Source organism: Eupeodes corollae, chromosome 3, assembly GCF_945859685.1.
Source record: "Eupeodes corollae chromosome 3, idEupCoro1.1, whole genome shotgun sequence".
In the NCBI taxonomy this organism is placed as follows: domain Eukaryota; kingdom Metazoa; phylum Arthropoda; class Insecta; order Diptera; family Syrphidae; genus Eupeodes; species Eupeodes corollae.
The window spans coordinates 123,194,636-123,221,538 of record NC_079149.1 but is presented as its reverse complement, the minus strand read 5'-3'; the positions used below and the strand labels follow the sequence as shown (position 1 = coordinate 123,221,538).

The window sequence follows — 26,903 nt, the reverse complement described above, 5'->3', positions numbered from 1 at the left end:
ATACTTCACCAATTTTCTTAATTTCTGCGATTCTTTTCCGTTTCGTATTAGAGGTCTAATACTATTTATTTCCTGGGCCAAAGACTCCAATTTTGTTTGTTGACTTGTGAACACGACTGTTGACTGTTGAACTTTTTTGATATGCTTTTATTTGCCTCTATGAGCTCCACAAGACATTTTATTTGTTTGGAAGTTGTCATTTTTACCCTAAAGAAGAAACTTGTTATTAAAATTTTCAAACCAAAAAACAAAAGAACTTACATACATTTTAAATATTTGTTTTCTCTGTGGTTTGCAAATTTATAATTGACAAGATTTGGATTTTTACTAGAAGTTTTTGCTTTAAGAACGAACAAACAAATTGATCGAGATATGAATTAAAACATGAAAAGAACATTCGAAAACATATATTCCTTAAATTTGAGAAACTATTGAATACCTTAGTCTTCAGCGAATATAAAGATTTTTTAGTATAGAAGATCTTCGACAATGTCATGAATGCACACAAAAAAGAGCAGAATTCCACTAAGACCGCCCTGAGGAACTCTAGGTAGCACAGTAATAACTTTAGAAATACAGCATTAGACTTCGACTTGGTCACACAATCAGAACACACCAGCACCTTCTTCCTAATTTAAGCTTCAACTACTTGTCCGTGTTGTAACGCTCATATTTTGAACATCTATCCAACAACAACATCGAATGTAAACACTACAACAAATAACCTGGGTTTTAACTTATGTTGGTTTTTAACCCATGTTAATTTTTAACTTAGGTTATTTTATAGCCTGGCTCAGTTTGAACAAAGGAAAGAAATTGAATTTATAAATTTGTTGGCATATTTTGAAAGATTTTTAAAACTCTCTCTTATAATAAAATGTTATAGATTTTATTAAAATAATATTTAAAAAAAAGAAAACAAAAAAACTACTCCAATTTTAACAAATTATAAAACAAAATAAATAGTAAAAATATACTAATTGAACTTCACAACTTCTTGTCATGGTTTCCAAATGCCGACGAACTCACAACTGGAGATTCTGGTATTTCCTAAAAAAAAAATACAACATCAATAAAGAAAAGCCTTAAATACTATAAACTAACTTACAATTGGTTCATAATTTTTAGACACCTTCCTTTTGTATCCAAAAGTAGGTTTTCTAAATTGATTCTTCGGTGCTGCTTCAGACTTTTTTACATTTTCGAACTTTTCATCTAGATCTGTTGAATTACGTCGACATTTGCCCTTATAAAACGAAACAGATGATGCATCAGAATCGGTTGAATCATCAAATGGTTGGGGATCATCAGGACTGGCACGTTTTCGAGTTACAAAGTTTGCTGATTGCATCTATGTAATTACATTACATTACATTACATTTCAAGGTACTCATTTTATTTTTTATTTTAAGTAAGAAGTTTAAATTGTAAATAAACTTAAGAAGATTCAATCAAACGATGGATAGCTATCGTCAAAGTGATGGTCGTTCGATCGAAAAAAAAAAAAACAAACCGTAGCTGGTGCAGTTGGAGTCGCAGCACCTAAACGTGTTATTTGTTTGAATTTCAAATAAACTTCCTGAACTTCTTTTTCTTTCGTACATAATTTATTTGTCAATTCCTCGATAGTCGCCTAAGAAGTTAATATATAAAATTAAAAACAGAAAATAAATTTAAATAACAATATTCATGCCACTTTGGACTTCAAAAACTTCATTTAAACCAAAGATTTAAACGTAAACTTTAAAAACATACCTTTAATTCGTCATTTGCAGCAGTTGCCCGACATTTTTCAGAATCAAAAGCCTTTTGATCTGCTTTACGTTCATGATTTAAATTTTCAATTTGATGCTAAATTAGTGAAAAAATATTAAGGTTTTGTTTTAAACAAAAACGAATGATATTCGCTTTTACCTCCAATTCATGAATTTCTTTCTTCCCATCCATTGCCGATGAAAGACTAGTTTGCAAATCTTGAATTCTCTCCTCATAATCGATAGTCCTCTGATTTAAAATATCCTAAGGTAATTGTTAAAACGAATAATGAACTAATTCTTTATTATTTTTTAATTTAATTTACTTTGAGCTGTGATATTTCTGATTTCAATTTTTCAATTTCTGATCCTTTTTCTGCGTGTAAGTTATTCAATTCGTTTAGAAGATTGGTATTACGTTGTTCAGATTTTGTAAGCATTTCATTGAAATTCCTTTGAGTCTTGTCAAACTATAAGAATAAAAACCCTGGCGATTCAAGAGATCTCAATTTTTTGAAAATTTTATTAATTTTTAACCTGATCAATGCTTTGCTCTTGAGAACACTCTAAAGCTGACAATTGTTGTTCTAACTCGTTATTCTTTTCCAATAATTCATTATTCCTCTCTGTCAATTCGGTAATTTGTTGATCATATAAAACATCCAATTGGGCAAATTTATCTTCGGAACATTGTAATTGGGCGTTTAAATTTTCATTTTCATCTTTGATTTCTTGTTGTTGGCTTAGAAGCTCAGTATTTTGATCTGAAAGTTCTTGAAGTCTATGCAAAATATTGAAACAATGATTTTTAGAATTTGTTGGTTCTTTTTTTTCAGTTTAACTTACTGTTTTTGAAATTTTTCAATTAAATGAGAATTTTGTTGTAAAATTGATATTTTTCGTCGCATTTCTTCTTCGGATTTTTTTAACTTTTGAGTTAAGTAAGAACATTTTTCTTCGAATTGGAGTTGATTAGCCTCGATTAGTCTAACAAGATTTCCAGCACGTATTTTGGCCATGAATGCTTTTAATTCGGATTTTTCATTTAAGTTATTTATTTTGGCCGAATCCATGGTGTTTAGGTGAGAGTACTGAGAAGATGGAAATACATTTATTATTTTGAATGTTTTAGAATTGTAGAGAAAACATTGGCAGGTTCAGGCGACATAAGGGCATTGAAAGTAAGGCAAGTTTCTATTATCTGATTGGTCAACTGCCAAAAATATACCTTCCAATTAAGGCAACTTTATTGGAAAGTTGTCTGGAGAGTTAGTCAAGAAAAATCTCCCTAACTATGACGTCAAGTCAACTTATATCAAAATGACAACTGATCATGTTTTTTCATTCAAGTAAAAGCTCAGCTTTACTACTCTATAACAATTTATTTATTTTCTCCACAATTCCATTTAATGTTTTCTGTAAAAGGGTTCTTTATCAATTTAAAAAAGAAATAAGTAATAATTCTTTACAATACAAAAGACGAATCGTAATGGACTTGTAGCTTGTCTGAGGAGTGTTTTGCAGACAATAATGTGTTTGGTAATTCTTGTACTATGAACTTAAAGTAGAGGTTTGAGAAGTAAAGTTCTGAATTTGAAATTCATGACACTTGGAAAACTAACTAGTTGCCTTGGTCAAAATTTACGTTCAAAGAATGAAGTTGGCTGCAAATAAAGTCCCTTATGTTGCCTCAACCTGCTCATTGAGTCATAATTGAATTATAGGGAATATTGTGATAGGTAACGAATTAATTAATAAGCCTTATAGGCTGTTGCAAAAATTGTAGGTGCAATACACACAAAAGAAATAAATACTAGCAGGTGGTTTTTTGTACGCAAAGGTATTCATTTATAAAAACAGTAAGCTTTCTTTATTCGTTTTCTAAAATGTTAACTTTTATAAATTTAAGTAACTTATAGTAAGACCATACTCGTATTAATAAGAGCCTTTTGCGTGAACATTACTTAAAGCAATAAATACAAATAAAAAAAAATCTGGACAAACGTCAGAAAATTCACCTAGTGAATAATTTGGATTACACAGAATATAGTATTGTTTGATTTTCTGGCCATCCATTATCCATTTTCATTTCTTTCCATTCCGGTCGAACTTTCCAAAACAAAAAATGCTAATTATTTTTCCAATTGGAACTAGAAAAGGTGCATGGAGTTAAAAAAAAAAGAACACACGTCAGCGTGTGACATGTATCCTGTCGGATTCTAATCTTTAAGATCGGTCCTCAAGAAAAGTGCATCTAAAAAAATGCGATTATATAAACACACTTAAATTGTTTCTTATCCAAATATACCCCTTTAATGGCATTTTTAGTAGTATACAAAATATAATACTACAAACATAACGAAGCTATGGTTTAAGAGGTACAAGATTGATGTTTTTGAAAGGGTTTCTTATTGCTGGACCTGAATATCAGAATTAACGTTTAGCTTAAACTTGAAATTAAAGTGTGTAGACATTAATTTCTTAACAAAACGAATTTCCGGAGAACTCCATAAATATGATAATATAAACAAAAATAGCCGAAGTTACATAGTTGATATTTTTTGTCGAACAAATCCTTTTGTTTGTCACCATATTACAAATCCTACTATGTAGTGTGCCTCTTAACTAAACTAAAGTTAAGTTACACAATTGGAAGATATTTCAATATTGGCAGATTCTTCGCAAAGTATTTTAAACAATTTTCTATCCACAATTTAACACTAAATTTTATTTGTCAAAATTGACAGTCAATCGTTAAAAAATGTTCTATCAAAAAATTGACCGAATTCTAACATTCGTTTGTACTCGTCTAAACACACAATTTTATTGTTTTTTTCAACAACAAAATCTTATAGGATTTTAAGAGAATTTGAAAAAATCCAAAGAAACAAGAAGTCACCATTTGGCAAAAATAACTAAAAAGACGTTATGCAAAAAAAGTTTGAAAGGATTAGACGCATGGACAAATTTTATTTCACTTTTTTTATATTTTATATTTTTTTAAATGTTCTGCACTTCTAAAATAAATTTTTTAATTCACTGTCATCTGCCGAGAAAATTGTCTTTCAATGACTCTACAAATTGTATTGTTTAATAAAGTCTTCCAACCGTGAAAATTGAAAAATAAAAAACTGTCGATAATTGTCAGCCGATTTTTTAACAAAAAATTTTCTGATATTTGAAAATTTTCACTTGTCAATTATCACCTAATTGGATGCAATTCTTAGACTTTTGACAGTTCAGCCAATATTGGAAAATCTTCCAACTGTGCATACTTAGCTTAAGGTTGTATTTTCAAGATTACAAGAATAAACCAAACATAATCCAAACACACGCTGTGTTTTTTTACGGCAATAACTCTAATAGCAGAAAACAATTCCACAAATTCCGTAGCAGTTTAACGTCCCAATTACTCCTTGTTTCCAAAACTATTTATTTATTTCCTTTTTGGTTGAAGCTTATGAGTTTTTTAATTGTTATTCAACCTGCAGAAATATGTAAACGTACAGCAGCGTTTAAAATAACAGCAGTACTCATAAAAATTGTGAAAATTGCAATTGTACTGTATTACAAATCAAAAACCTCAAGTTATCATTTTGTCGCGATTAGCTTTTACGACACTCGGTTTTATTTACGACTACTAGATGTCGTAATTCTATCATTTTAGCATAACCATCCTCTGCGTTGGGCAAATTGTTTGTCAACGTAAACTTGCTAAATTATCATACCATTTGTTTAATATGTGGGCCATACACTATACTAAGAAAAGGAAACCCATCCTATTATGCTAAAGCCACTTATTTTACGGGTTTTTACATATTTCGGAAGTATTTATCATATCGTGGATATCGCTTGTATAGGCATCCATCATATATTCCGCCATTCCTGAAGGAGTCTTTCAACAGGGGTGTTGTCAAACCCGAAAAAAAACACAAATTGACTTCTGGCAGTTTTGAGACACCTCTTACTAGATTGTTTTAAAATATATTGATGGGAAGGTTCAAAATCTACCCAGAATGATTGTGTAGTACCTTCATCTATATCAGAAAATCTCAAAACAGTAAATAAAAATCATCTCCAATTTAACACAAAATGGCAAAGATTTAATTTATTAATTTGTATTGCATTCTTATTACACATATTATGACAGAGAAAAAAACAACAAAAGAAGAAATATTTTAAGACATATTTTTATTTCGCATGCTTTTTATTCACAAAACAAAAACTAGACAAAAATCATTCTCAAAGCGGTGGTTTTAGGTTATTTTAGACTGAAAAAAAAGAAACATAAATTATTTTATATTGATAAAATTTAAATATGTTAAAAAAAACTGAGTTTTTCTTGTGGATATTTTTTTATATATCTTCTATGGCTATTATTATTATTTGACATACAAAGCATTTATGAAAACTAATACATAATACTAAACATTGTTTTTTCTTTTTTTATGCTGAAGACAATTATTTTATGTTTTGTTTAAGGCACTTATATTTTTTAAAGTCTTAAAATTATCATAGATTCAGGACATTGTTCGTTGGTTGCCTGTTTTTATTTTATTTTGTTCAGTTAATAATTAATTAATGGCGGATATTGCATTTTTATCTTCACTAATTCTATGTAAAAAAAAAGAAGCTATATGTTCATATTTACAAGTGTTGCATATAAACTAAAATTTTTAAATCTCTCTCGACTTAACACAAAGAATTTTCTTTATTTTTTTTTTAATTAATTTTTTAAGTAACTGGTAACGTGGAAGTGGAAAAATCTTGGGAAACTTAACATAGATGTTTAACTGGTACACAATCGATACCGATCGGCGTGTTGCTGAATAACGGACAAGTAGATTGTCATCTCGTCGTTAAGAGGCTTCATGAGGCTCTTCAGCTTCTCGAGTTGTTCGTCCTTCAGATGGTAGGTCTCTTGCATCTGGCGCAACTCCTGAAGCTTCTCATTGGTATCGACAGTCAATTTGGAGGCGCGTTGGAGGAGCTTCTTGGCTCTTTCACGGGCATTCTCCGAGCGAGCAGCACGATCGGTTAGAGTTTGGTTGGCAATCTTTGCGGAGGAACGGAGGCCCTTCGCTTGAATCAGAGAACTATCGGCAGATTCTTTTACCTTGTAGGCTTCCTTTTTAATTTCCTTGGCATCGATTTCATTACGGACGATGTTCTTTTGCAGACGACTGACCTTCTTTGCCAGTTCTTCGACCTGTTGAGCCGTACTGTTGGCTGGAGCTTCGGCTTCCTTTGTCTCCTGATCGATTTCGTTCAGATCGTTTGCGGCAAGTTCGATGTTTGAGTTCGCCTTTGCTATGGCTTCTTGAGCCTTCAGCTGTGATACATCGGCATCATCTAGATTCTTGACAACTGCGTTGGCTGTATCGAGAATCTCTGTGGCCTTTGCTTTGGTGGTATTTGCTATTTCCTGCAATTCATTGACACGCCTCAAATCGGATGTGGTGCTTAGAATGATCGATTCGACGTTGTTCAACGAAGCAACTGCCTCGTTGATCTGTCCACCCAATTTCTGAATCTCCTCGGGATCCAGTTTTAAATCCAAATTCAGTGTCTTCTCGGCGTATTCCTTGCTCTCCTTTGGCAGATCGGTGTTATTGTTGATGTACTCGTTGAGCTTAATGATCACAAATTCGCCCGCCTTGATGTTCTGGTTCGTGTTGTTCAAATAGCGCTCGGCATCGTCGAAGGCTCCCTTAGCCTTGGTGTAAGCTTCTGAAGCGTTAACCTTTGCTTGGAGCAGAGATCGTATGGTCTGATCGGCAGCTTCTTTCTTTTCCTTGATTGCCTGCTCAGTGTCTCGGGAGACTTTGAGTGCCTTTTCCGCACGAGTCAAGGCTCCGGCTTCACAAGACAGACCTCCACACGACCCACAACCAGCTCCTCCACACAAACTATCGCAGGGATCACCGCGTTTGTCGCACATATCGTTATTGAGATCTGGAATGGCGGCGGATAGCTCCATGAGCTGTGATCGATAGTCACTCAACATTTTGTCATTTACTTCCACAGAGTTGGAGTCGTCAGTCATTTTGTTGGCTAAGGTCTCCACACGCTTACTGTTCCGCGAAATATTTGCACTCAGTTCTAGTACCTCGTCTTTCACCGTCGATAATCCAAGAACCCTCTCGTAGGCATTCTTCGTCAGATTCAATGCTCCCTCGATATTCGACTCTTGCAACTGTATTCCGTTCTCCTTAAGCTCTTTGGACAGTTTCTTTACCAAAGCGCTTTGATTCTGCAGCGACTCCAATTGCACTGAAGACAGCGACAAGTCGGAGTAGATCTTTTCCAGATTGCTTTCGGTTTCGATGAGCTTCTCATGAGAATCCTGGAGTTTGTTCTTCAGTTCTAGAGTTTCTTTGTCTAATCCATCGATATCTTGCAAACTGATTGTCGTATTCGAAAGCAAATCCCGAATTTTCTGTAACTTTTGATCGAGAGCATTGAAGTCGGATGTGTAAGCTCCTGTGGCACCAATCAACTTGATTTGTTTGGCTCGTTCAATTGTTGCATTGGTTGCTTCATCCAGGGCGGTCAAAATCAAGTCCCAGTTGTTGAAACACTCTCCACAAGGCGAGCATGATGGGAACTGTCCCAAATAACCTCGAGCACATTCGTCACACTTCTTGCCGCCGATTCCTTCGCGACAAATACATTTTCCAGACTCTCGGTCACATTGATCGTCTGCGGCTCCATAGGGATTACACTCACACGCCTTACACTCGATATTAGGGTTACCGTAGTAGGTTGCCTGACACTGGTTGCACTGTCTTCCTCCGAATCCTTGCCTACACCTGCACTGTCCGTCATAGGGGTTACATTGCTCCAACTCTGAGCCGATTGGGTCACATGCGCATTCCTCGCAGCCTTCGCCTGAGGCAATCTTCCAATGGTTCTCAATACACTGGTCACAACGAACACCTTGTACGTTCTTCAAGCAGGGACACTGTCCTGAGAATCTATCGCAATGTTTGATGGTTCCGTTTGTGCCTAAGATGTCACAATCGCACTTGTCACATCTCTGCCTAAGTGCATCACCAAAGTAACCATCACGGCATATCTCACAGTGGTCGCCAGTCGTATCATACAGACACTTAAGACACTGTCCGGACTTCCTGTCACAGTTTCCGGTATCATACAGGTCGGTATTTTTGCTACAATCACATGGAACACAAGCTCCACCGGGAACTTCTGGATTTCCAAAGTAGTTATCGGCACATATTTCACACCTGCCTCCATCGTAGCCCTCCTGGCAACGGCACACCATGTTATTATTCCTTGGATCCAAGTCACAAGATGAAGCGTGAGAATTTCCACTTGCCATGGTATCGGGGCAACGGCACGGCCTGCAACCGATATCACTGCCCAGGAAAGGATTACCGTAGTAACCATCCAAGCAAGCATCGCAGTGGTATCCAGTTGTAGAATCCATACAGTTCAAACACTGGCCAGTAGAGGCATCACAAAGCTGTGCATGACCGTTACACTCACAGGACTGACAGTGGGGGAAGTTCCAGTATCCTGGCTGGCACTGGTTACACTCCCGACCGTAAGTGTTGGGATGGCAGATACACTGTCCGGTGATCTGGTCACAGTTGTTATCCTTGGAACCGATGCTGTTACAATCGCAGGCCTTGCATCCTTCTGGCCCGAAACCATACGTTCCTGGAGCACATTGGTCGCACTGACGACCGACGATGTTCGGTTTACATTGACAGTAGCCTCCGTAAGGGTCACACTGTTTCGAGAGGGATCCGGTGGGGTTGCAGTTACACATTGAGGCACCGTCATAGATCGAAATACTGGCGATGTCGAGGAACTCTTTGCAGCGCTCTCTGGCCAATGTGTTGTAGTGGAGGTTGTAGTAGGACTGGTTGCATCCGAGGTCGTTGTACTCCCTCAGGCGGTTCTCTGCCATAGGCGATCCATTGAACACTTGAGTCTTCTCCAAACGTGGCACCAATGTCAAAGAATCTATCAAAATTTGGGCAGCTGGATTGTCTTCATTGCGGCGATGGTGTTCAAAGCGAATCCTGAATTTATAGACCTTAGTAGCTTCCAAGCAGACTCCTTTGAGTGCCACAACATCGCGCTGATTCTCTGGCAAACTGAAAGGCACTCTGGTTTCATATGACGACGAGACATCTTCCCCAGCACATGCTCCATTAATGTCGATCTCATCTGGACGGACGAGGGTTATGTAAGCGTCTTCCCAATCACCCCTAGTCGTGCTATGGTATCGAATCACAATATCGTAAGGCATGGTGTTGGGCACATTGTCGACTGTGAATGTTATCTGGGAGTTTTCAGGCACTCTCTCGAAGCCGGTGCCTGTGAAATCAGGCTGACGATCTCCTCCGGGAACCTGGTAGGCTACTCTGGTGCAGTTTCCATTGTTCGAGTACGTTATGCATTCGTCTGTGACCTCGGCATCGTAGACTATGTGCAATTGGGGAATGAAGTGGTTTTGTTTGGGAGTGCTGCAGGTACGTCCGGTCATGTGGGGACGACATTGGCACTGACCACTGATGACATCACAGAAGTTGTTGTATGAACCTCCAGCGTGACATGCACATGGTGTGCATCCATCCTCAGCCGCAGAGAGCCCGAAAGTCTCAGGGGCACATTGGTTGCAATCCTTGCCAGTGACCAAACGCTTACAGGTACATTCTCCGGTGTACATATTACAGCCGGAGTTGTCGACTGTTCCCATGGTGTTGCAAGTACAAGCCTGACATCCCTCACGGTTTTCTGGGGTCAAATTCCAGTACCCATCCTTACACATGTCACAACGACGTCCTTTTACATTTACTTTGCAGTGGCAGGCACCTGCTTCGATGCCGTTCTCTGGGTCATTCACCGAGTCGCAGATTCCCTCATCGAGTGATCCAATCGGGTCACAATCACACGGCTTGCACACGTACGGACTCTGAATGTCTTCCCGAGGGTCGCGGTAGAAGAAAGTCATACACTCCTCACAGTGCTGTCCCTGAGTGTTGTGTTGGCAATTGTCGCAGACACCTCCACTTATCTTTCCAGACCGCTCGTATACGGCCTCGTCGAAGTGACAACTTGAAGCGTGGTTATTACACTCACACCGCTTACAGGCGTTCGATTGCTTTCCAAATGCAGGATTCCATGGTAGGTCGTTGTAGAAGTCTTCACAAGTCTCGCAATTGAGGCCCTTGGTGTTGTGCGTGCACTCGCACCGCCCGTGCACCATGTCCACCTCGTTCACCGTCGTACCCTCGAGTGGCAAGCAACGCGAAGCGTGTCCGTAGCAGGAACAGGATCCTCGAACAACCATGTTCGTGATACCATAGTAGTACTTCTCTTGAATTTCTTGTCGGTCATCCAACAAAGTATCACCCAAGTTGTGCAATCTCGTGAAATTAATACGCAAATTCGTCATCTTCAACATATTCTGGACATGCTCGGCGTAAGGATTCTCTACCCTCATGTTTGGGGGCAAAACTCTAAAGATAACTTCTCCGTTCTTCGAAGGTTCCACACTCGAATAGCGACTGTCACAAACAACATCCGTGATATTCTTCAAGACTGTCGGCACTCCTGGGAAGGCGTCGTGACAGTAATGGGCAAAATAACGATACACATGCCAGGTTTTTCCAAAATCATAAGATCTCTCTATCAACATGGCAGCCGGTCGGAATGTGGCAAAAACAATGATCAAATGAGTGAAATGGAACTCTGCTTCCATATCCAACTGGATGGTAACATTCTCCTTTCCATTCTCCGATTGCCACCAGGTGGGAGTACGTGTTCCTCTTTTCGTGGTATAAACAATCTGTCCAATTCGATGATTCTTCAATGGATCTTCTTCGGTTTCGGGACGAGTGTCACACAAGAAGCACTTCTTCTCCTCCAAATGCGAGACAATGCAAAATCTCTCGGGTCCCTTTAAACCACAAGTAGATGATGCCTCCAAACGATTTTCACGTCCAATTAGTAGATTACCCGTTGCCGGATAACATGACCCCATCTCACATGATTGTTCTTTGGTGTATTGCTTCCGTAGTGGTTTATCGCGGGCACGATCACGTCGCCCATGCTGTTGGCCAGCAGCCTCATTTACAATTGCCGCACATAGTAGAGCTAGAGCGATAAGAGCTATCAGCGGTCTGTGACTCGGTTGGCTTTGTTGGCACATTTGATGCCAAACCATTTTTATGAATGTTCTGGCTTCCGGTTTGCTATCTCTTTTCTTTTTTTCTTGTGCGTTCTGTGATAGAGTTTTTTCTCCTTGTTTCTGACGACTATTTATCCTTCACAAGAGTCTAGAATTGAAAAAGGATTAACAAAAGGACAATAACTGCGAACCTTGAGAGGGAAAAGAAAAACTCACTTTTAACGTGAAGGATAATAGACTCTGAGCCTGATGACCTTTAGCTTATAAGCTTTAGATTCAGCATCTAGTAAAACACTGAAATTATAGAAAGTTGTAAACTTTAAAATAGAACTAGTCTTTTGGAAGGCGGTAGGGGCTTTGTCTCCTCTTCCTGTGATTGTGATTCAAACCTTTTCTTTTTTTTTACCGTCTCCTATCTTCTCTGCCCCACAGCAACTCTTAGCGAAATCCAATCTTAAACTAAAGCACTAGTTTCAAAAATTGAAAGCTAAACCGATACAAAATGTAAAGAAATAAAAAGTTTCAAGACTTCCAGAGTCTTGTTCTCTGTCACACTCTTTTGTAGTGTTTCATAGTTTCTTTTTTTTTGTTAATGGGGAATGGAATACTTGAGTTATCAGCCGCGACATTTGGACTCAATTCTTCTTCTTTTTTTCTTGTCTTTATTACTGGGTTTTCAATAAATGAACAGAACATATTATTTCCCTCCCTGCTGCTACATAATAAGAAGACGACGTCGACTATGATGATCATGATGCGAAAGAATCATCTTACGTATTTTTTTGAAATGCGGAGAATGAGTTTTAGGATGCGCGGCTTTTATTTCTCTGTTTGCTTAATTACTAAGCACTAAGTTTACTCGTATGTAGCCTTATCGCGCGCTCAAACAAAACTTTATGAATAAGATTCTTCTTGAGAAATGTGTATGTAAAAACAAAATATAAAAATATTGAAATTGAGTAGAGATACGGATGTGCGGCAAATGGATTGAATTTAAACATTTTATTGCTATCGTGATTTCATAACACAAACATTCCGTGATTACAATATAATCTTTTGGAGAAGAGAAGTATGTACACTGTACAGTACATAAATATAAGTACATACACATATTTTTAATTAAGATGCGATAGTTTTTATGAGTTCATTGATTTTTGTTTATTTTTTTGCTTTAAGTATATTTGTACTTATAGTTTTGAGAACAGCAATAGACAGAAAATAATCAGTCACACTTCTTCCCACGCCTTATTTAAACTTTTGACACACATGTTTGAGAATTTAATGGAACAAACATTTGATATTGATCGATGCGTGTGAGATTACTCACATATTTGCAAATTAATGTAGGACTCAATTTAAATCAATTTCATGCTTCGAGCTTAGCTTAGTTCCGCACGGAATATCAATCCATACTCCTTTTTAACAAACCAAATTTGAATTGTCTCTGTTTAATTATCTGTATGATCTGATCTTTGTATGGATCTTTTTGAAAGGCCCAAAGTTTTTATGGAAATGGCTCGAAAGTTAAGAAAAAAAGGCGATCGTAACTAAGAAACATAAAAAACCAATACAAAAAATATTATTAATGGATTGCCTCTATCATTTAAAACTTAATTATGATTACACAATAATATGTAATTTTAGATGTTTTTTTTCAAGCCAATGAAAACATGCTTGCATAGTTTATTTTTATAATTTACAGGCACTCAAGGGGTTATTAGTACCCTTTATATGTTTATATTTAAACACAGTGCGAGCATTAGGAAAATAGGGAAGGATTTAAAAGGAGATACCGGTGGGAGGGAAAAACATAGTTGGGTAAAGCATTCCACATTCTCGATGTGCGATTTAAGAAAGAATCTCTATGCTTGACAGTACGCCCGAGATTGAGCTCAAGGGTAAACTGATGAGCATTCCTGGAAGTGCGAGTATTACGGCTGAATCGTTTAAGGGGTGGAATGCAACTGCCTAATTCGACAGAACATTATTTGTAAAAATATCGATAAAACAACGAAAGACATGAAACATTGTGGCGGTGTTCTAGCGATGTAAATGTTTCGATTATAGTTTTATGGCCTTTCATTTTTAAAGCTGTTTTTGTATTCTATCCAAGAGATTTAAATTTGTTTTAGGGTCACCTGCCCAGATATGCGAATTATATTCAAGCTTTGTAAATTACAGCTAGATCAGAAGGGGTGACAAATTTCTTGCACCGTCGGAGAAATCCTAAGAACCTGGCAGCATTTTTGGCAATATCAATTATATGATCATGCCATAAAAGGTGATCTGTGATACACATACCGAGTGCTGACAGTTGATTAGTTTCTTGGATGCAAGTGCCACTCATAGATAGTGCCATCGGGGGTCTGTTACGCTTTAACGACATATACTGTATTAGTTTTAATTTTTCTAATGAATACAAAAATAAATAAAATTGAATTGAAGTTAAAATAGATCTTAGGGCCGAAAGGCATTAGCATTAAGTATTATTCTTCAACTTAGAGTTGAATTAAGTTAGTTGTAAGTTATGGATAATTAGGCTAGTTATATGAATTTTTGTCTAGCTTTAAGATAGGTTTAAGATTGAATTAATAAAAATTAATTTAAAAAAAAAAGCTTTAACGACAGGAAACAGCATTGAGTTTTCGAAGCATTAAATTCTACACGGTTTACATACGCTGCCGTTTAAGTTGGACAAGGATGTGACTCTAGAAACGAGTATGAGAAGCTGAGAGTACTGTTGTCGGCGAAACAGTTAAATGGATTTGTATATATATATAATCATTTATGAGTATAAGGAAGAGATTCGGAGACATAACCAACTGGGGAAAACCAGCATTTATTTTATGAATTTCAGACTTGGAACCATGCAATACAACTTGTAAGAACGGTTAGAAAGGTAATTTCTAATCCAACGATGAAGTTTGAACCAATTTTCGAAAAATTCAGCTTTTTCTGGCGTAGAAAAATGTTTGTTGACGTAATTTATATTTTATGTTTGGAAATAAGAAGAATTTGTTGGTTGGTGTCAGACCGAAACCGTACCGTGAATGTTTCAGCAAATTAAAATTTCGAGTCTTCAAAAAATCAACATTTTCAATAGATTTGGGGGTTTGCGTTTCCACAATGAAGAACAATTCAACTTCTGGGAAACAAATGCATGTAAATCATTCCAAATTAATAGTTTCCAATTTCTCAAGTGGTATGGTGGCCACAATTGCAGTAACGGCAAGAAACACGAAGAACTTTTGTTTGATTTAAATCATCTTTAACAACACTTTTGTTTGGGTTTGATTTGTTTTTTTTTTTTTTTTTCTTAACTTCCAGTTGTAAAACTAGCACCCGTGGCATGATGGTTAGTGCGTTGGACTGTCATGCGAGAGGTCTTGGATTCGATCCCTGCCTATGCCACCTAAAGTTTTTTTTACCTGTACTGCTTCTTGCGAAGAATTGACAAATTCTCCAAGAGTAATTCTTGTCATGAAAAGTGCTTTCTCAAATTTGCCGTTCGGATTCGGCTTAAAATGTAGGTCCCTTCCATCCCTGACAACAGTACTTGCACACAGGAATGGTTGAGAGTTGTGAGTCACTTGGCCCTAGTTCTCAAACGGACTGTTGCGCCACCCAATTTTATTTTATTTAGTTGTTAAACTTACAGCCACTTCCTTGAAAAAAGTTCTAAAATCAATTTAAAACTCGATGTAATAACTCTCAGTTTATCTTTTAAATTTGGTTTAAAAACTATTTAGCATTAGACCACTTTTTCAAGCTCTATGATTTCCTTAGAAATCGCTGTAAATTTCAAAAAATTGTGAGTTACAAGCGCTTAAATCTGGGTTTAATAAAAACAAAAAAACAGTTCTAAAGAATAATTTATTACTTTCATAGCACCCTGTAGGATGTTTTGACGAGTTCTAATTTTCAGAGCGCACTAATTGCCTAAAGTAGATTTTATAGAACATCAATTGTTTTTGGGCCCATCAACTCAATTTGAAAAAACCTTCAGGAACTTCGACTTTAACAAAGCCTCAAGTTCAAGGGGTTCCAATACCATACGTTAAATAGGTAAAAAATACTTTTTTAGTTGTAATTTTAAGACCACAAGAACGGAGAACAGACCCACGTCTTTTTTCTACACTCGAGAGATTTTTGTTACTACATCAATGACTGGGAAAGACAGAGTGTGTAAAAGTATTAAACATTCGGCTAAGCAATAAGTCTCTGCACTTGACAGAATAACCCAAGTTGTCCTCGAAGGTATACTGATAGCCAAGATTCTTTGTCAGCCACAAATTTAAAACCCGAAACGGTTTTGTTTAAACTGAATTTTGAGTGTTTTTTTTTGTTTTTATTCCAAAACTTATTTTTAGTTAAAAAAAATATTAACATAATAAACTCGTAAAAGGTTACATTTGTATATATTTGAAGAAAGCGTTTTTAAAGGTGTTTTAAAAAACCGCTTGAAAAGAAAAGAATAAATTATTCAATATTTCGAAAGATTTGTGTGAAGTTTCCTTTCCAGAAGCTCTTGAGGATTGTGGAAGAATCAAAAACAACTATGCACTATGAGTATAGTTTCAAAATCGGTTATCATTTGGTTGATATCTGCGGAAGACACATTTAAATTTAAATAAATTTAAAAAAGAAAATACTGTAAAGTCCTTCATTAAAAAAATATTTAAAATTTTATTTTATAGAGCCTTTAACCTTCTGGCGGAAAAATTTTACTTCGCACACGCACTTACAATTGCGGTCAACAAAAATTGTAGTTTCTTCCGACATTTACATACACATGTATTTCACTTCGAAAATAACATCTGAGAAATTAAAGCCTCAGTTAAGAGTGCCCTTGGGGGTAACAGTACAAGTTACGAGTACACCAAATGCTGAATGTGTTCTAAGTTAATCGCTAAAACCCGTAAAATGATTAAATAGTATGACCGATTATTATGCTACCTTCTGTTCTTACAAGAACATGACCCGAAGACTAAGGGTTGTTAAGGGTCAATAAGATTACTTTTATTTATTGGCTTCACCTGAAAATGAATTCGATCAAAATGTTGCATTCCATCGATAATTGAGTCACTTAGAAAGGGCTGCTCCTTGTTGAGAGAAAGAGAACCTTTGGGCCGATGTAAAAAAAAAGTGCTTAAAGTTGCAAATCCTTCCACAGTTAAGACTAAAATACTAAGACATTTAGTAGTGCTACACCTTGTAGAGAACTAGTGCCTAGTAAAAACTTATAAATCTCAAATATGGTTATAGAGGGAATCTATTTCTGGCAAAATCCAAAACGTCAAATTTTTGGGAATCACTTTTTCGTGACATGAACTACTCTGAAAGGATTATTTGAAGGTAACAGGATAAGAATTGCTTTAGGATTTGAAATAATATGTTCTGTTTAGGTTTAGAAGATGACTTACGGGAATATATTTCGAAATGCATAATGTATCCTTTATTCATAAAGAACAAAATTGTTTTCATGAATGGAGGCCGACATTTTAAAATCTTGTTTACACCAATATTTATGTTTAAACAAAAACTATGTTTATGTAAAGTTGGGCAGATCGAAAATGTCTATAATTTTGACTTGAATAAGGCAAAAAGATAGCACTAGTCTGGTTTCATTGTTGAAAATTATGTTTCCACATTCGAATGTGAATAATAAAGTTAATTTTGTGCTGTTTGGTATCAAAATGAAGACAAGATTTATTAGGATAGACAACCCGATAAAACAAGATAAAGCAAATTATCTTGAGTTATTCCGCTAGTATATACTTTTCCAAGAAATTATGATCTACAGAAATAAGAAACGGTTCCATCATGTCTCGATCGAATACTAGTTTCAAGGTTTAAAAAAAATTATTTACATTAGTTTATCATTTTAGAGCAAAGTTTATTATGATGATGGCAGAAACTTTAATTAGAAAACTAGGCAAAAAATGCAACGCGACGTAATCCTTTCACTGAGGTCATTTAGTTTAAATTATTTAATTGAGCTGTAAACGCTATACATATATTGAGATTACATTGTTAAGATATAGAATAACTTTTGTCTAGTGATATAGATAAATACCTTCATTTAAACAATTCTATTAAAATAAGCAGGCTCGGCAAACATTTCGATGGTGTCATATCTCAACCAACCACACGCTCATTCCTCCCCGTAATCCCGACCGACTCAACACTCAACAGTATATTAACCACTTATGTATATACAAATAACATTGAAATTCATTACTTAAACAAACATTAGACGCAAAGAAGTAAATTTCAACAAAAATAAGTACATACGAGTATGCAAAAAAATCAAAAAGAATTAAAAAAAAAACTCAGTTAAATGAAAAAAAAGAGGCAAACAAATAAAAAAGAATCACAAAAAACATGCGGCAAGAAGTCTATAAATAAAGACTGTAGAACTGTAGATCGACAGATGGATGTTAAAAAATTGGGGAGTGCCTCTTTCCATATGGTTTAAATGATATTTTAGAGACACACAACCGCAGTACGTTTAAACAATTAATAGTCTGAGCTAAGCTAGGCTGAACTGAACTGGACACAAAAGACAGGCGATCCGAAGTTCTCTGAGTTTAATTGACGAGTGAGAGATACAAACCAATTAATTAAAAGTGGATAATGGAATAGTAGCAAAACGCTTATCTTAACTGAAAAGCAAACAAACTTTAAATATTTTATTTATCAGTTCAGTTTCTTGAACTGTGCAATGTGTTTTAGTGCACATATATTTTTTGTTTCCATTCGTCCAACCAGACATCCATTTATGTACGACTTTGAATACCTTCCTTCATGCTCTGCTTAGTAAGCACTATGTCGTTGTTTTGTGAAGCACTAGCGCTCGTTGCAACTCGTAAATAATAATACAAAAAAAAATAACATACATTAATAAATATGACACTACTTAGAGAGGGAGTGATATGGAATTGCAATTATTATTATTCTACGATATCAGCAACAGTAGCAGCACCAGCAACATGAAACAATAATAGGAATTCAAAGCTTACATAGAGAAAGATTAGAATAATGTTGTTCACTTCTTCAACAAGTCTTTTTCTTGTTTCGTTTCTTTTTGTTTTTTGTTCTTATCAGTTAAATATTCCAAATTTAGACTCCCTTATTGACCTTTTTAGTGCCGAAAATAGGAACACACTCGAAGAAGAGAAGATATGTGGTATGGCAGAAGAAACACAAGAGATTTCAGTGCCTATTTGGGACCAAAAATGAGGTCATCCCAATTGTGATCAATGATCCCTTTGGGCAAGGTACTTATAAACAAAAATCTTCTTTTGCAAAACTTCAGAGGCTCCTCCAATAAATATCGAATCGTAAAAATAACCCCACCTATGTTCAAGTGGAATCTTTTACATTTATCTTTTTTATATATTCCTATGAACTGAACCACAATCACAGAGAACATGGAAACAAAGTCTGTAGGTACTTAACAAAGTACACAAAAAATATAAAAGAAAAATGTGTGTAATTAAATTTAACTTACCATGCTTACAAATGCTTAAAGATCTGCCACTGTTAGATGATCACTGATGACTGAGACTGAAACTGACTTAAACAGTGTAAAGATTTTTCCTCCCGATTCGATAGACTTCTTTTTCTTCTTGAGAAAATTCTGCACAACTCCAAAAGGGAGAAGAAACAAAATGGAGTCGAATACAAGTCTTCGCCGTCGTCGTCGATCGGTCGGTCGGTCGTCCACTTGTGTTCAAACTTAAGAAAATTTACTTATTGACGAAATGATTGAAAAACCATCTCAGATATACGAAGTATGTAAATCCTTTTTACTTTAGTTAACAAAACTTCTTCTTATATTAGTTAATCTGGGGCGCTTTTTTAGATGAATGTGAGATTTTTATCGAGAACGGAAACATAAACACAAACAAACACTTTTTATATTTCTTTTCTTTTTTTTTCTTTCTTATTATTTATTCACTTGTTAAAAAAAATTACTTACCGAGTAGTGTACAAAACTACAGACGAGACGATCTTTCGCTGTCGAACTGCGGCACGATACTACTCTATCTAGTGGCGAGGCGACTGGCGCATATTCGGGAACACAGTTTCGGATCGTGTGGAATTGTGAATCAAAACAACACTTTTCAATTTTCAGTGCAATGATTAGGATGATGAAGTTGGTTGTTGGATCACAAATACACCCGCACACAACACGAAAATCACAACAACAAAAACGAGAAGAACTTCAAAAACTGCGTAGCTGAGCGCTGCAGCATAAAACAAAGCATTTTGAGAGAAAGATAAACAAAATATGAACATGACGTTTATGCTCTTGGATTCGGTTCGGTTTTGGATTTGTTTAAGAGGAGCGAGATTTTCTGGAATGCGAAAGCGAATGAACGAAATGCACATGAGACCTGACTATAAGATCTCTTAGGTTTTAGTGTTATAAGAGATAGATCGTGAATAAATATTAGCTCTTCTATATGTAACTCTAAATTGCAGGGTGAGTTAAAAAATTAAAAAAGATGAAGATGCTAAGGAATGTAAACAATACTTTGATCTTGTAAGGAACTGGGAAACTTTAAAAGAAATGTAAAGCAAATAATTTGTTTAAATAAATTATTGAATTTTTAAAATGTGTATTGATTAAATATAGATTTAAAAAGGAAATATGGGATAATTTATTTTAATATTTAACATGAGCACTTTCCTTAAAATTTGACTAAGGTAATTTTTTTTTAACTTTTATAATTTTACGATTTTTAAAAATGCTAAAGAAAATGGAAAAATATTTTTTAAAAGAATTATAAGCAACTTTAAAGATTACATTTTCAATCTTTTATGACTCCATTTTGCCCGGCAAAATCCTCATTCAAACCCTCCAAGTGGGTGCCAGGCGGGCAATGATCACCACAGTAGTCCTGTGCGTTTTTGGCAGGATGGTGATTAGCTAAGGTTAAGTTGGATCGCTGAATTGTTGTAACTCCTCAATAGTGCAACGTTCGGAAACCCAATTTAATCATAGTTTAGAGGTTCCTAATTTCAGTGGTGGCGTGAGCGTACTAGTACGAAAACCGTGCCGAAGAATGAAAGGCTGGGGGATAAACCAGCCGTTAACGAGCTCTTTCGGATGCTGTGGCAAGGTCCGTCATATTTCTGCCTTACCCCGGCAAGCGGCTCTGCCGGGGCTGACCGTCTTTCCGCTTTACTCGTGGGAATACAATGAAAAAATTTAAAAATAAACAAACAAACAAAACTATTATTAAACAAAAAAATCGCACCAAGGCTGCCAATGCGGTCACATCACCTGAAAAGGCTGTCGAGCCAAATCAGGTGTGTGAACGTGTTGTCAACTCTGTGGTTGCAACTAGTGGCGAGAGTCCTTCTCCCTCTACTAGCCGCAACATATACTTGAAGGCACACCCGGATTGGCATCGGTAGCGATTAAATCTGGAGGTGGACCCACATCTGTGACACACGGACATAGTTCTGGGCCGGCCAAAAAGAAGTCCAAGAAGTCACAGGCCAATCGAGACCAACGCAATGCGGAAAGGATTCTAGCCGCAGTCGGTGTCATACCGGCGGCGGAAAGAACCCCAGAGCAAACGCGTAAACTCGAGTGGGCTAGTGGCTTTCTTAGCAAAAAAGCTAAACCGACCTGCGGCGACTCAACGTCAAAGCGAGATAGGTCTTTCGAGGGTGACAAGCCCGAACCAAAAAGGCAGAAGGTTCTTTCCAACAGCACATCAGCCGTCAACAAAGATCTCTCCTTCAGCGACGCGCTCAAAGGTAAGATCATTGCCGCGGTCATTGACAGGAGTCATGTGGATGGTAACATCTCTCATGATCATTGGGCAGAGGTCAAGGCTCACCTCGGTTTCAGATTTTTATCTGTTATCGAGGAAAATCCGGGGCCTCTCCCAGACACAGCCGATGCAGGATGGTACCAAAATCGTATCAAACTCATCGCCTGTGGTGATCAGAGATCTTTCGATCTATACAGGGCTGCTGTCAATGGCTTGCTAGAAGTCTGGCCGGGTGCCAAGCTCGAGGTTGTTGCAAGGGAGAATATTCCTTGCCGGCCAAGAGCACGTATAATGGTCCCGGCTCTTCACAACTGTCCAGACATGATCATGAAACTGATCAAAACAAGTAATCCGGACCTGCCTACTCACGACTGGAAAGTACCAAAGGTTGAGAAGGAGACAGTGGGTCACTATAGATCGGCTCTCGTGCTGATCAATAGGGAATCACTGGCTCCACTGGCCGCGACCAAAGGTGTGATTAGGTATGGTTTCGATGAAATCATGATGCGTATATACAAAAAAGATGAAGATACGCTAAACACGCCCCCCACAGAAGCCTCTTCAGCGGAGGGAAGCGATTCATTGGCAACGAAAATGGAGGTCGATGCAACACCAAAAGTGGAACCATCGACATCCACTGCCCCAAATAAGCCATCCGACGTGGAGGCTAAAACTAAAGTCGACAGTAACTCCGACATGGAGACTGAAGACGCCACCTTAGGCATCACCCAGAGTGAGGAAGACCTGCTTAGGTCCTCCTCAGACGAGGAAAACGCCGACAAAACAGTGGTGGAGGTTGATCTGACTAATAGTAGCAATGCTGCGTTTAGTACAGATTAATCTCCCGTGGCCATCATGGCCACGAACAACCTGATACTCCGACTGCATATGAACAAGGAAGACATCGTCTTAATACAGGAGCCGTGGGTCTCAAACTCTATCATCAGAGGTCTCAGGACTCCTGGCTATAAAATATTATATGCATCGGAGAAAGGTGAACCAAGGTCATGCATGTTAGTAAAAAATGACTTAAACATATTTTTACTCCCCAATTACAGCGACAAGGACACCACCACCGCTGTCCTAACAACAGATAAAGCCACCTACTGGCTCATATCCTCCTACCTTGGCCACGACAGCCCAATTCCAGGAAACACCTTGAGGAAGGCAATTGCGGACGCGCAATCGAAAAAAGTTGGTCTCCTAATTGGTTCAGACGCTAACGCCCATCACACGGTATGGGGTAGCTCTTATATAAATGAGAGAGGTGAGTACTTATTTGATTATTTACTAAGCACTAACCTACTCATAAGTAATATTGGTAATGAACCCACATTTGTAACCAAGAATAGGAAAGAGGTACTTGATATTACACTTACCTCTGACTCGATCCACAATATGATTTCAAACTGGCTTGTCTCAAAAGAGAATTCCTTCTCTGACAAATACATTCAGTTTGAGCTCAAAGATGTAGCAAATACATCTACGGGATTTCGAAATCACCGGAATACCAACTGGGAGCGAATTAATACTCTTCTCGAGAAGATATAAAATTCCTCAGATTAGCCCACCCAAGATTAAAGGAATACCATTAAGCTTTTCCGACCAAGCTAAATATTTGGGCCTCATTTTAGACAAAAAACTAAATTGGAAGGCAAATATTGATGAAAGAGTCAAAAAGGCTACTGTAGCGCTTTTTACTTGTAAAAAGGCCATAGGATCAAAATGGGGCTTCTCCCCAAAAATAACCCACTGGCAATACACTTCGGTAATCAGGCCGATACTCATTTATGGAGCCGTCGTATGGTTGACCGCACTGGATAAGATGGTAAATCTAAATAAACTCATTAAAGTCCAGCGGTCAGCAGGTATGTGCATCACAGGAGCACTTCGCACAACACCAACCGCAGCACTGGAAGTGCTTTTAAACCTTACACCACTTGACATCTTCTCTAAAAAGGTGGCTGCCAACTCATGTGTAAGGCTTAGAGCCACCTCTCAATGGACCAGTAACAATACTGGACATACAACCATTCTAGACAATTTCAGATCTATCCCAGATCGCTTAGACTATACCACCCCAAAAATGGTATTTGGTAAAAGATTCCATGTGTCCATCCCTTCAAGATCCTCCTGGGAAGAAGAGGGACCCCTGGAAGACGATGCGGTACACTTCTACACTGACGGTTCAAAGACCGATCACGGAGTTGGAAGTGGTATCTTTTCAGAACAACTGAATCTCAGTCTATCCTATAGACTTCCCAATCAATGTAGTGTATTCCAGGCAGAAGTAATGGCGATTAAAGAAGCACTATCCTGGCTCAAAGAAAACGTTATATCTTGTAAGGATATACGAATCTTCTCGGACAGCCAAGCCGCTCTTAAATCTCTCGCGTCTGTCTCCACAAACTCTCGAACAGTCCACGATTGTCAATCATCTCTGAAGGAGATGACGGAACAGTTTAACATTCACCTCATTTGGGTGCCGGGCCACAGAGACATTCCGGGAAATTGCAAAGCCGATGAGCTCGCCAAAAACGGAACACTTCTGCCTTATGTTAGACAAAAACATAACATAGGAACACCACTTGCTACATGCAAATATCTTCTCAAGCAATATGCTTTAGAAACAACAAATACTAGATGGTCACAAAGTACCACCTGCCTGGCAACCAAGCAAATATGGCCAAGTATTGACTTAAAACGGTCAAAAGGCTTGATATCACTAAGCAGACAAAGTATAAGCTCTACAATTGGAGTAATAACGGGACACTGCCTCATAGGTAGACATGCTCTGAGGCTAGGGGTCTACACAAATGACTTCTGTAGAAGCTGCATGGACGAGGAGGAAGAGGAAACAGTCCAACACCTTCTATGTACATGTCCAGCACTCTCCATTAGAAGGAATTACTTTCTCGGTAATCCCTTCTTCGATAATACCAGTGAACTGGCAAATATTGACACAAAACGTCTCTCTAACTTTATTAAAAGTACAAAATGGTTTGTTTAAATTCATTACTCTCCCATGAGTAACCTCATTAGTGGTATCACAATGGACCCTTGAGGTCTACGTGTGTCAATGATATCTGGACAGCCACTCTAACCTAACCTAACCTAATGACTCCATTTTAAAAACTTCAATCTTCAAATTCACCTTAAAAATGGGCCTTCAAATTTTTCTATCACAAATTATTTAACCTTTAAAAGATTGCAATCTTTTTTGACTGTATTCAATTGATTAAAGCGTTCTTTTGGACTCAATTGCAATACATATTTAAATTATTTGCAGTCCTTGCAGTGTTTTTATTCAAGGAGGAAAAAATTACAAATATTTTCAGCCTTAATTTGAAGGGAAAGGCAATGTATGCAATCTTTAAGTAAAATTTCATTAATTATTTACAATAACAAAAGATTGGATTGAAATCCCTAAAATCATCATCGCATCACATTGTCTAAAACCTTTTTTGACATCAAAAGGTTCTGTTAAGTTGTTTCCAACCTTTATGGAGCAGGGTGAATTCTCCATGGTTATCCATGCCAAAACTAGACATGGCTCTATACAGCTAGTCCCTGTAGATGCTGTCATATGCGGCCTTGAAATCGATGAAAAGATGGTGGGTGTCGATTTGGTGTTCTTGAGTTTTTTTCCAGGATCTGCCGTAATGTGAATATTTGATCAACTGTGGACTTTCCTGGTCTAAAACCACACTGATAAGGACCTATCAGGTTGTTGACGATGGGCTTTAGACGTTCACATATTACGGCAGAGAAGATTTTATAGGCGATGTTAAGTAGACTTATTCCTCTATAGTTGGTGCAGTTTAGAGGGTCTCCTTTTTTTCAGGATCAAACAAATTAGTTCATAGAAATCAATGTGCATATGTTTGTTTTTAAAGTATAAACCGACTTGAGACTATATTATTTAATATATTGGCATTTGGTGTTTTAGGAATTCGTTCTTCTAAAATTGTAGCATTGAAATGAACATTTTACAGCGTTTAATTTTTTTAAAATTTAACCTACTTGTCGATCAAAATTCTTCAGTCTAAAAACAGAAAATGGGTTAAACGGTTTGTTCCTGTTTTTTTTTTGTCAAAAGTTTAGTTAAACTTTGACGCATAAAAGTTGGAATATAATTTTCAGCCTTCGTGTTGACTAAATTGCGAAATTGTTGTTGTGGTTTCCCTCAAAATCACATTAATACAAATTAAATTGTAAAAAATCGCTCCCCATCTGTTCATTAAGGTATCTAAGAGATTTGTTTTTGTTTTTCAATCAGCAATATTAATCACGTCTGTCAGGAGAATGCGGCTATCTATACGTCTGTTATGTACATATTTAAACTCAAAAAGTATAGGGCTTTTCAACACTAGAGATCTTTTTTGCCAACGTCTGCCGGAAAATAGAGATAACTAGACGTCTGTCATGTACATACATATATTAAGGTCCCGACGGCTTCCGGTTGAGAGCAATTTTATTTTTTTTCACGCTTCAAACCTCTACAAAAGCCCAGACGAAGGCGTAGGTATGCAATGCATTTGAAGTGGTTTCCCCTCTATTTCGAATTTCAGAAAAGTTGTACTTTTAATGCAATTTTGTCGGAAGTGCAGCCCAGCCACTACGTCCTGGCAGACGAATGTTACTGTTCTGCCATAAACTCTCAGCTTAATTTCTAATACTACCTATAAATCTCTAACTTATGGATGATATGATGTTAGGACATATGCACAGAAGATGAGCAGCTCTCTCGCCTCCTACTTTTCATGCATGCAGCTCTCCAAAATTCATTTGCAGGAGCTCCGTTAATCTGTATTTAGTTCAAGACTTACTTAGCTTAGTGAAAGATTATACGATCTTTAACTATTCTCATTCAAGTTTAAGAAAATGTACAACAATGTATAGTTGGAAGTTAAAACATATTGATAATTTTCCCATATATGTAAATAAAACTTGTAAAAACGATGAGGATATTTTGGAGTCTTTATGTTTAGTAAATCAAAAATTATGAACTTACCACTTTATTTATTTAATTCACTTTAAGTTTAAGGTAAACTTTATTTTTAAAATATTTTAGATATTAAAATATGCAAAATAAATTGCTAAAACCAAAAAGAAATTATTAAATTAAAAACAATCCGAAGCCACATCACCACATTACAATTCATTAATAAAATGCTTTAATATAACGGT

General features: G+C 36.9%; 2 protein-coding genes across 5 annotated transcripts; both read right to left on the bottom strand.

Annotated features, from left to right (window-relative positions):
* Positions 1-861: 861 nt before the first annotated feature.
* Positions 862-26,901, bottom strand: LOC129948793 (interaptin-like). Its single transcript, XM_056059826.1, has 9 exons — positions 26,728-26,901; positions 2,601-2,845; positions 2,292-2,535; positions 2,081-2,224; positions 1,915-2,019; positions 1,756-1,851; positions 1,514-1,633; positions 1,109-1,351; positions 862-1,050 (listed from the first exon to the last, which is right to left on the bottom strand). Exons 2-9 carry the CDS (start codon positions 2,825-2,827, stop codon positions 988-990), a joined length of 1,242 nt encoding a protein of 413 aa, XP_055915801.1. The 5' UTR covers positions 2,828-2,845; positions 26,728-26,901; the 3' UTR covers positions 862-987.
* On the bottom strand, positions 5,929-20,026 carry LOC129948792 (laminin subunit beta-1). Of its 4 annotated transcripts, XM_056059822.1 has the most exons (4): positions 19,904-20,026; positions 19,433-19,777; positions 12,136-12,213; positions 5,929-12,067 (listed from the first exon to the last, which is right to left on the bottom strand). In XM_056059822.1, exon 4 carries the CDS (start codon positions 11,953-11,955, stop codon positions 6,544-6,546), a length of 5,412 nt encoding a protein of 1,803 aa, XP_055915797.1. In that variant the 5' UTR covers positions 11,956-12,067; positions 12,136-12,213; positions 19,433-19,777; positions 19,904-20,026; the 3' UTR covers positions 5,929-6,543. The 4 variants fall into 4 exon arrangements, with proteins under 4 accessions (XP_055915797.1, XP_055915798.1, XP_055915799.1 ...); XM_056059823.1 differs by having other exon boundaries at positions 19,433-19,949; XM_056059824.1 differs by lacking the exons at positions 19,433-19,777; positions 19,904-20,026 and adding an exon at positions 17,996-18,200.
* Positions 26,902-26,903: the final 2 nt, after the last annotated feature.

Coding starts and splice junctions, on each gene's coding strand:
- LOC129948793 (XM_056059826.1), bottom strand. CDS start 2,827: ATGGATTCGGCCAAAATAAATAACTTAAATGAAAAATCCGAATTAAAA. Junction 2,225..2,291: donor AAGAGCAAAGCATTGATCAG/GTTAAAAATTAA, acceptor TTATTCTTATAG/TTTGACAAGACTCAAAGGAA. Junction 1,051..1,108: donor CTAAAAATTATGAACCAATT/GTAAGTTAGTTT, acceptor TTTTTTTTTTAG/GAAATACCAGAATCTCCAGT.
- LOC129948792 (XM_056059822.1), bottom strand. CDS start 11,955: ATGGTTTGGCATCAAATGTGCCAACAAAGCCAACCGAGTCACAGACCG.